This window comes from Nannospalax galili, unplaced genomic scaffold (genome assembly GCF_000622305.1).
Source record: "Nannospalax galili isolate Female #2095 unplaced genomic scaffold, S.galili_v1.0 scaffold278, whole genome shotgun sequence".
Lineage (NCBI taxonomy): Eukaryota > Metazoa > Chordata > Mammalia > Rodentia > Spalacidae > Nannospalax > Nannospalax galili.
Window position 1 is genome coordinate 15,034,375 of NW_008347536.1, and position 11,533 is coordinate 15,045,907.

The window sequence follows — 11,533 nt, forward strand, 5'->3', positions numbered from 1 at the left end:
ACATGGGTGCACTCACATACACGCAGGCAATACACTCATACACATAAAAGTAAAAATAAATAAATAAATAAATAAATAAATCTAAAGCTTGAAGCGGTCATAGGTTAAATTTTACTCACTGTGTTTTTTACAGAGAAAATTTTGTAAAACTGGCTATTACTAAAAAAGGAATCCGAGAATCTGTGCTGATTCTTCTAAATATTTAAATTGCAATTTATGTATTTGCTTTCTTCAAAGATGGTAGTGTCAAAAGCAAAAATAATTAGAACACTTCCAGGATTGACATGAAGTAGCATTAGTAGAGACCTAGTTCCTGGAGGAAATCTGACTCTTCAGGCTCCTTCTCTGGAAGCGCCACGGTGAAAGGTAGGCTTTCTCTACCAGGATTAGGGTCTTCACTACTGTTTTGCCCAAGGACATTCAGTACTACTGGGTAAAGAGGCAGTGAAGGTATGCAGTACATTGTGCTTGTCAAATGAAATCTTTTACTCAGTCTAAAATTTGTAAAATGCAAGTGTTTTTTTAAATTTTATTTGTATTGTTTTGAGACCGAGCTTTGCTGCATGCGTAGTGCAGGCAGGCCTGGAACTCACTACACTGTCCATGCTGGTCTAACTACAACCCTCCTGCCTCAGCCTCCCAAGTGATGGGATTACAGCTGTATGCCATCATGCTCTGCTTCCAAGTAGTCACTTTTAATAATAAATAATTACTATTAACACTGTAATAGAATGACATACCATCTGCATATGGCAGCCAGCAAATACCATTGAACCAAGACAGCTTAAATAATTTCAATTTCTGAAGCACAGGAAAAATGCCTTTACAAAAATTAAGCCAGAAGCTTGGACACTAAGTAACCTAACCAAAGTTATATAGTTAACTATAATTCTAGTTATAGGAATTTTTTTTCCTGTTATGTTGCCTATCTGTATATATGTTAAGGTTTTATTACTTCTAACCCATTAAAAAAATAATCTGAAATACTAACAAGGCTATATCAAAATACTTTAAAAGGCCTGACTCAAAATAACATCTAACAAGCAATAGCTACTCAAACCAGTATGACTAGAATTGATACTAAACTGTGATTTTCCTTATAATTAACATTTTCCAAAAGTGCTTTCCTAGGTCAGCAAGATGGCTCAGTGGGTAAAGGTGCCTACCACCAAGTCTGACCATCTGAGTTCAATCCCCAGGGTCTACAGAGTGGAAGGAGAGAATCAACTCCTGCAAGTTGTCATCTGACCTCCATATGTGTGCCAGGGCATGCGTGTGGTCACACACATACACATCCATGGACAAAGTAGATAAAATGTAATAATACAAGTATCACAATCCACCAATCCAGAACTTTCAGACCCATGTCCCCTGGGCTACACTGATGATTTTTGAGGTAGATGTACATCAAAAAGGTGGGCTACTCACCTGTTCCAGATTTGTTCTCAACACTGATGGCTCATCTCTTTTTTTCTGTTCATCTGTTTTCCTCTTCCCGGTTTCTGAATCTTCCTGCAGTATCTTGTGAATCTGATCTTCACAAGTTTTTTCTTCCTGTAACTTTTCTTCTCTCAACTAAATAATACAAATTATAGACACAGCTGAGTTTTAGGAAATTCTAGACTTAAACTCTTTTACTCTGTAGACTAAAACAGATCACATGGCAGTTTCAAGACTGATTTCCTTACTAGATATGGCTAACCTGATTTTTAAGTAAATCTGTTTCTACTTGGCTCTAGCTACACACAGACTTCATGGCTTGAGATTTAAGGGCTCTGTATCCTCAAGAAACATGAAACCATGAAAGCTAACTGCAAAGAAAGGCTTATTCAAATAGGAAAAAAAAAATAGAAGCCTAAACCTAAAAACTCTTAACCCATAGATCAGATACAATTGCAGAAATGCTCACAAAAACACCTGAGGGGCTGGCCTAGGTCTCATTAGCAACCACAAAAATGATTTATTCCAGTTCAATGTTCTACAGTCATAGGACAGATTAATCAAGACACATGACCGACAAGGAAATTTAAGGCAGAGGAACATGCTTCTCATTTGGGAGCAAGTAGCAGAGGTTTTGAGTAAAAACCTGGATGATCTTGGGCAAAGGACCATCACCCGCTTCCCTCAGAAGAGGGGCATATGTCTCTTATTCTACAGATGCTGCAGAAGGTGTGAATGAGACAGCAATGTACAGCACTTCGCAGTGTCTTACTGTGTTCTTATGCTGCAGCGTTTCCTTCCTACTCTTATTTTTCAATGCTCAAGGCTTTAATAAAATTTAAATGAGTCAATGTATAGCCAAGTAATGATGTTACAAATATTTGGTAATCGTTCTTATAAAAAGATAAAGCAGAAGAACTAAAAGATATTTTTAGGAGAGGGTATTGTTTTAGGTTTTTAAAATATTTTATTATTTTATGTGTATGAGTGTATTGCCTGCATGTATGTGAGTGCACCCGTGTCATGCAATGCTGCGGAGGTCAGAAGAGGGCTTCGGATTTCCCTGGAACTGGAGTTAAGGATGGCTCGTAGCTGCCATGTGGGTACTGGGAATTGAAAGAGCAGTCAGTGCTCTTAACCACTGAGCCATCTCTCCAGAAGGGTACTGTTTTGAATTAATTAGTTAATAAATTTATGTGTAAGTGTGTGCACATGCAAGCATACCATGGTACACATATGGGCAGGGACAGCTTTACTGGAGTCTGTTCTCTCCTTCTACCATGTGAGGGATCAAACTCAGGTAGTCAGGCTTGGCAGCAGGTGTCTTTATCCACTGAGCCATCTAGTTGGTCCCACTTTTGTTTTGCTTTTTATTCATTCATTCATTCATTCTTTCATTCATTTTTAGTCTTGAGTCGTGGTCTCCCTGTAGCCCCAGCTGGAGACCAGATTGGCCTCTATCTCACAGAGATCTGCCAACCTCTGCCTCCTGAGTGCTGGGATTAAAGGCGTGGGCAACCATGCCCAGCCCTCTTTTGTTTTTTGTTTTTTTCTGAGATAAGGTCTCTACGTAGCCCAGGCTAGCACTGAGTTTATAGTGATCCTCACTCAGCCTCCTAAGGGTTGGGATAACAGGCTTGGGCCACCACACTTGGCTAAAAACATACTTTCGATAGGCTGTTGTTTCTGGGTTAAACAAACAAAACAGAACAGTAAAGCTTTACTTACATAGCCTTATCTTTCTAATTTCTATAGGTCTCTATTCCTATAAGCCTGAACTAGTGTCCCTAGGACACTGAATCTAAATGAGAAATAAATGCAAAGAACATCACATAAAATATTATGCAAGGAGACTCAAATGAAATAATGGAGCCCTGGCTCTGTCCAATTCAAATGAGAACATAAGGTGAGAGAGCAAATCCATTGATACGCAGAACACAAAACTGAAGTCTATGCTCACTGTCCACATGAAAGCATCAATGTCTTTGGAAGATGTCAGAAGTCCTTGTTTAATAACCTGCCCATAGGCTACACAAAGGGGCACTTTATTTTTCAGAGGATATTGAAGCAGAACAGCACAAAAGAGATCAGGTTTCATACCATAATTATTATTTATTTGTTGTGTGCCAGGTGTTGACCTAACCTCACTTTAAAAAGTCAAGATTTAAGAGATAAGTTCAGATTCACACACTAATAATAGGCCCTAGAACTGGAACTGAAATCTAGGTTTCAATGTCAGTGGTGCTCACTGACATTGACTTTTTGGTCCTGAGGGAATATGTGGCAATGTCTAATAACATTTTTTCTGTCACAACTGTGGAAATGGGGCATATGTATCTGGTATCTAGTAAACAGAAGCCAAGAGAGCTTCTGTCCCAATATAAATACAAACAAATTTTTTTTTGTCTTTTTTTTGAGAAAGGGTCTCCCTGTAGCCCCAGCTGTCCTGGAACTCACTATATAGACCAGGCTGGCCTCGAACTCACAAAGATCCGCCTGCCTCTGCCTCCCAAGTGCTGGGATTAAAGGTGTGCACCACCACACCTGACACAGACAATTTTTTTTTTTTTAAGAAACTAGATGTAGCAACGCATAGTGGCCCACGCCTTTAATCCCAGATCTCAGGAGGCAAAGGCCGGCAGATCTCTGTGAGTTCAAGGCCAGCCTAGTCTACTTAGGGAGTTCCAGGCTGGCCAGGGCTACATAGTGAGACTCTGTCTCAACACAAGCAGAACCAAAAACCCCTAAATGTTGATGGGTATGGTGGTACACACTTGCAATCTCAGCACTCAGGAAGCCAAAGAAGGAAAACCACGAGTTCAAGACCAGTCTGGGCCACACAGTAAAACCACACCCCCAACCCCATCTCAAAAAAAAAGTGTACACACACACACACACACACACACACACACACACAGAGCTAAATTTTGTTTTGACTCCTAAATTTTATTGTTTAATGGTATATGTGGTAGCTACTGTATTTTCTAGGATTTTAAAATGTACCCTTTTATCTCCTAATAATTTTTATTGTTTTCTCAAAGTTTTTGATACCAGTTTTGTTGTTAGGAAAATAACCTCTTCACTGCCGTACGGAATCACTGCTAACAGACGCATCTTAAAAATCAACAACTTTGGGGCTGGAGAGATGGCTCAATGGTTAAACACTGACTGTTCTTGCAGAAGACCTGGGTTCAAATCTCAGCACCCACATGGGAACTAACAACTGTCCGTGACTCCAGTTACAAGGGATCCAACAGGCTCTTCTGTCCTCCGCGGGCATTGCACGACACAGATGCACTTACCTACGTGCAAGCAATACACACATACACATAAAATTAAAATAATAATTTTTTAAGTTAACTTCTATCTAAATCTTTGTATCAATTATGCTGGTGTTTTCTATATTTAAGTATTATTATTTTTTTTGGTTTTATCACAGTTTCTGGCTCATACATACACCTTGTTATTCCTAAGTAACTAAAGCAACATTAAAGAATTTTAGGCCTCAGAAAGCAGCACCTCTATCTCTGACTATCTCCTGTCCTCCTTTTACTGTTCCTTTCTCTCTGCAAGGCAGACCACAGAATTTAGGATTCCTCTACTCAAAGGCAGGCCACAGGAACTAAAACTATAATGTAGTCTCCCTTCCCATCCTTCAACTTACCTTTTCTGTCTTAGAGCTGACCATAAAGAGATTCTCTGGCCTACCTTGTCTAATAGAGCACAAAGCCCCATTTCGGGATGGTTCTGCACTAAGCCCAGGGGAAAGGATTGCTGTACAGAGAGGCCAAGAAGAATCTCAATAGACAGGGCTTCTGTGCTTCAACTTAGTCTAGTAGCATTAGATCATTCCCTTTGAGCCCAGTTACACCTGCACAGCTGTCATGTTTCACTCACTCCATAAAACTCCACGACAAACCTGGACAGCCTTGGGTTAGCACATGGAGGCTCCTGGAGAGTGGGTGTGCTTAGAGAGTACATGTTCCCCTGTGCTTGTGTTGATTGTATCCTTGTACAGGTAGAAACCTTTTATATTGAACTGGTGAAAATAAGCAAGACATTCCCCAAGTTCTACAAAACATTCTAGTGAACCAGTTGTATACAAGAAGTGGGTTGTGGAACTCCAATCTATACCTGTGTCCTGAGTCTATTCCTCACCCCAAAATCATTTTATCTACCTGACTGTTTATGGTGTTTTGAGATAGCATCTTACTTGTAGCCCAAGCTGGCCTTTGAACTCTCCACCTTCCTGTCTCAGATTCTCAACTGCTAGGATTATGGGCATGGCCACTACGCCTGGCCTATTTTTCAGTTGTTTTGTTTTATTTATGTGTATAAGTGTATTGCCTGCATGTGAGTAAGTGCACCCGTGTCATGCAATGCCCACAGAGATCAGAAGAGGGAGTCAGATTCCTCTGGACCTGGAGTTATAGACCATTGGTAGCAGTCATGTGGGTGTGTTAGAAATCAAACCTGGGTCCTCTGCAGGAGCAGCCAGTGCTCCCAACCACTGAGCCACCTCTCCAGCCCCCTTGAGTTTTACATAAATGGAGTTCCATGATTTTTGACTATCTTCATTCAATATTCGGTGAGATTTCTCCGTATGTGTGTCTTTATGGATTTTTCCTTCTCGTGTTTTCTTTTGGTATTCTACTGTTTGATTACAAAGTATTCTGTTATTCATAGATACCTGGATAATTTCTAATATGTGGCTATTTAAAAATAAGCCACTATTCTTGTATATTTATCCAGGTATATGTATGCTATAGAACAGTGTCTAGAAAAGAAACTGTGACTCATAAGACACAGGCATACTACCAGTTTTCCAACTTCGTTATATGAATTACACTCCCACCCTCAGGCCCTCAGTGTAGGAGAACAACAGTTGCTCCCAGATTCTCTGTCACTCAGTACTGTTTGTCTATTTTTGCCATTCTGGTGGGCTGATACTGCATTATGACTTGAATTTGCATTTCTACAATAACTACAGATACGGGGCAACTTTTCATAAGTTGACTGCTTCCAACTCTCTTGTGAAGTGGCTATTCACATCTGTGCCCTTTTATTCCTTTTAGAAATTTGTTTCTTCCTCTAGTAAGAGTTATTTCTATTCTTTGGATATGAGGACTGCCAGATACACACACACACACACACACACACACACACACACACACGTATTCACCTATATGTATGTCATAGCTTCAGTGTGTTCAACTTGGAAACAACCCCCATATTCATGTTACTGGCATTTGGAGGCAAAGCCTTTGAGAGATGAAATTAGATGTAGTCACAAGGGTGTGGTCCTCATGGCAGCATTAGTGGCTTTAAAAGAGGAGGAAGAGAGAGCTGTGCTAGCACATTTGCTGTCTTACCACGTGATGGTTTCTGTCATGTCTCAACAGGGCGCAAAAGTCTTTGCCAAAGAATGCACAGATGCAAGTACCACGCTTTTGGACTGTGCCATCTCCAGAGATGTAAGCCAAGTAATCGTCTATTCTTTATAAATTACCCAAAAGAAAATGAACTAAAAGCTAACTACAAAATACATGTATGCATATACACAATAAAAGACAACTACAACATACGTATGTACATATGCATACTTTTCTCCTCTCACTTAATAGCCTGAACACAAAAAGTTCCAGCTTTTAATGCAGTTTAATTTTAATTTTATGGCTAGTGCTTTTTATGTTCCATTTATGCAATTTGGCTTATAATGAGGTCATGAAAATATTCTTCCATGTTACGTTTAAGGACCATATTATTTGACCTTTCAATATATAATCCACTTATATCTGATTTTTTAAAATTTTAATTCAGTTTTGTGAATTTCATAGAATATATTTTGATGTTACTTAGATCCCCTTCCCTATCTGCACAACTGATTTTTTAAAAATCAACTTGGGGCTGGAGAGATGGTTCAGTGGTTAAGAGTGATGGCTGCTCCTAGGGGAACAGAGTTCAGTTCCCAACACCCACGTCTTCAGCTCACAACCACCCGTAACTCCAGTTCCAAGAGATCAAACGCCTTTCTGGCCTCCTCAGGCACCTACCTGCATGTGCACATAACCCACATTGTATGGGTTCAAACACATGAACATACACATAAATAAATCTAAAAATAATCAACTATGTTAAGTCATAATCTACATGATACAACAAAAACATGTAAAGTGTAAGTTGGATGAGCTTTGACAAATACATAGGTATCCATGACACCATTTCCCTAACGAAGATAGAGACAATTTCCATTTTTTAATTGAATTTGTGTGTATTTCATACATAAAATCATCTTTATACTCCCTTTCCCCTTCCCCTTTGGCACCTCCCATAGCCCCCCCGGCTGAAATTCATACATTCTGTCATTTGTGTTAAGGACAATTATGTAAAGTTAGTGTCCCAGGATGTCCCTCAGTGCAAGTTCATCCACTGGGGTTTAGTCAGCCTATCTAGAGTTCCTCCCTTCGAGAAGATGAGCTCTTCCTCACCCAGCAGTAATCAACTGCCAATAATTCTGTGACTAATATTGGTGCCTGCTGTTCATTTCCACAGTTCTGTGCTGGGTTTTTGTCTGCCTAAGTTTGCATGGGTCTTTGTGAATGCTGAAACCATTGCTGTAGGTTTGTATGAGAAGGGTCCCAGGCATCTGTAGGACCATGTCCATATGGTCATGCACCTATTCACTGGCTCTTAAAATCTTTCTGCCCCCTCTTCAGCAATGGTCCCTGAGCCCTGGGTGGGTGACTCTCAGTATAGGAGTCCTAGTCAAGGACCCACACTCTGTAGACTCTTATTCTCTACTTTGATGGATGGTGACTGGGATATTTGTCTGTAAATTTAAGGATCCATATTTTGTACATAGTAAGAAATTACATTTGTCTAGGAATATGAGAGCCTTGGGGTTTTCTCGAAGATCTATGACCTCTCCAGCTATGTGTATTTGGCTAGGTTTATAGTACCACACATGGGTTTCCTCCCATTGAGTGGGCTTTAAGTCCAGTTAGGTAGTTGTTGATTAACCCCAAGATAAAAATGCTACTACTATACCAATGCTGTTTGCTGTGCTGGTCATTGATGTGGTTTTTAGGCCTTGAAAAGGTTTAGGGTTGGACCATCAACTGATGTTCTCCCTTACCAACTTGCATAGTGTTCTTCAAAGTTATGAGACCTAGCCATCAGGGGAGATGGCTTCCAGGTCAGTTCCAGCTCCACTGCTCCAATCCTGTGTCCAAAGTATGTCCTGTTTTCAGCAATAGGGTCTTACCATCAAGTTTTGGGAGGCAATCAAGGACTGTGGCAATAGCCTGTGTAATTTGGGGAGTCTCTTGGTCTACCCTGGCCAACAACTCAAAGGAAGGTTTCTCCTGTCCAGTACTGTTTCTTGTTATGTAGTCTTCAGCTATACTCACAGACTCATGTAGGGATACTATACGTATAATTTTTCAGTAGGTTTTTGGACTAATAGGATTCCCTCTGGGTTTTTTTTTTTTTTTTTAATACTAGTTATGGACTATTTATGTCTCCTCTTTCTCTCCAATTTCTAGCACTTCACAAAGTCATTTGGAGCTCATCAGTAATCTCCTAACTCATTCAGCCTTGGGGAGTCACTAATCTGACTGATTATAGATTAGTTTTGTATATTATAAAATTGTGGAGCATAGGGACTATGGCAATAGCTCAGTCAAAAAGTACTTGCCATGCAAGCATGAGGACCTGAGTTCTACCTCAGCACTCGAGTAAAAAGTCAGGTGTGGTGTGGTAATATAGGTTTCTAATCCCAGCAATGGGGATGCTGAGACAAGAGGATCCATGGCACTCACTGGCCAGCCAGCCTAGCCTAATTGGTGAGCTCCAGGTCCCAATGAGAGGCCCTGTCTCAAAACAAGGTGGACAGCTCCTAAGGAATGAGGGAATGACCCCTAAGGTTGACCTCTGACATGGACAGTCACATGCAAGCACACCTGAGCTCACATGAACATACACAAACTAAAATTATACAGCATGTATTCCTCTGTGCCAGTCTATTCATTCAGTCTATATCTGAGATTCATTCATGTAACTGAGTTTGTTCCTTTACAGGGATGAGATACATTTCATTGCATGAAAATACCTCCACTTTTTAAATCCATTCAACTATTATTAAGTGCAGGTTGAAATATATAAGCTACTTCCAAAATGCTTCCCATGGCACACCATTTATACTCCCGCTAGCAAAGCATGAGGCTCCAGCTGGGCCACATGCTCACAGTCCTTCTCACATGTGGGAATTGTTAGTCTTCTCACTTTAGCCATGCTGGAGGATGTAAGGTGATGTCTCTGTGATTTTAATTAGTATTTCCCTGCTGGCTAATTATGTTGACTGCCTTTTCATGTACTTAGTAGTATATGTTCTTTTCAAAGTGCCTGTTTAAACTTTTTGCCCTTTGACAGTTTTATCTATTTACTTATTACCTTATTAGCAGGTACAAGAGTTCTTGATATATTCTGTATACAAGTTCACTGTTAGGTATGCACTTTGATTATATTTTTCTCCTAGTCTTTGTTTTGCGTTTACATTTCCTTAATGACCGATATGAAGACTAGTGTGGTTTTTTTTTTTAATTTGATAATGTCAATATCAATATATCAATCTTTTTTCTTCTAAGAAAGTCTTTGCCTTATCTGGAAAACATTTGCTTACCCAGAGATTAAAATTCTTTTATCCTTCCTTCTGTACCATTTTAACTTTAAAAAAATTTATTATTACTTTTATTTATGTGTATATGTGTAAGGCTGTGTGAGTTTATGTGTACCACCTGAGTGCGGGTGCCTGAGGAGACCAGAGGACACTGGATCCCCTGAAACTGGAGTTACAGGCAGTTGTGAGCTGCCTGATGTGAGTGCTGGGTATCAAACCCAGGTCTTCCGCAAGAGCAGTAGTCACTCTTAACTGCTGAGCCACCTCTTCAGTCCATGTAAAAGTGCATCTTCATCTCTACCTTATGGCATATGTAAAAACTGATTCACTACGGCGGAGACCCTGTCTCAAAAAGACAACCAGTAAACAAACAAAAAAACCTGATTCAAAAATTAATGTAAACACAGAACTTTAATCCTAGCACTTGGGAGGCAGAGGCAGGCAAATCAGAGTTCCAGGCCAGCCTGGTCTACGTAGTGGGTTCTAGGTCAGCCAGGGCTACAGGGAGAGCCTGTCTCAGAAAAACAAAACAAAATTAAAGAATAAACAGGATATATCATATTGATGGGTCTGAAATGCTAAATGTTATTAAGATGTCAGTCCTTGGGGCTGGAGAGATGGCTCAGCGATTAAGAACACTGACTGTTCTTACAGGAGACCCGGGTTCAAATACCAGCACCCACATGGCAGCTAACAACTGCCCATAAGTCCAGTTCCAGGGGATCCGACGGCCTCTTCTGTCCTCTGCGTGCATTGCACAACACGGGTGCACTTACGTACATGCAGGCGATATACACAATAAAAAAATAAAATATTTTTTTTAAAAAGATGTCAGTCCTCCCCAAACTGATCTGCAGACTGGATGTAATCTCAATCTCAGTCAAAAGTCTAGAAGGGTATTTTTGGGGCGGAAATTGATAAGCTATAAAATTAAATAAATGAGCATTAAGAAAAGCAAAAATAACTGAAAAAGAACAATGCTAGAATTAACATATTAGATTTCAAGATTAATTAGAAATATACTAATCAAAGCAGCAGAAATCTGTATGATAGATTAATGATACAACTATACAGAATGTAGAAATAAAACCAAAAATATATGGCTCACTGGGTGTGGTGGCACGTGCCTTAAATACCAGCCCTGGGGGGTTGAAGGGCACCCACTGGCGGATCTCTGTGAGATTGAAGCCAGCTTGGTCTACCTAGCAACTTCCAGGTGAGCTGGGACTAAGGGAGACTTTGTCATATATATATGGCTAATTGATTTTCAGCAAAGGTGCCGAGACAATCTAATGCAGAAAGCTTTTCCACAACCTGAGCTGGAACAACTGAGGCTTCCACAGGCAAAGAGCAACTCAAAATGTATCATAGGCTTAAATGTAAAATCTAAAGGCACTACTTCCACAGAAAAGCATG

General features: G+C 40.1%; 1 protein-coding gene across 1 annotated transcript in view; it reads right to left on the bottom strand.

The window, feature by feature from the left end:
- Positions 1-11,533, bottom strand: part of Rnf169 (ring finger protein 169) — a 77,634-nt gene that overhangs the window by 33,914 nt on the left and 32,187 nt on the right. Inside the window, 1 exon segment of the mRNA XM_029568856.1 lies at positions 1,429-1,575. Within this exon segment, the coding sequence (XP_029424716.1) occupies positions 1,429-1,575 (147 nt within the window).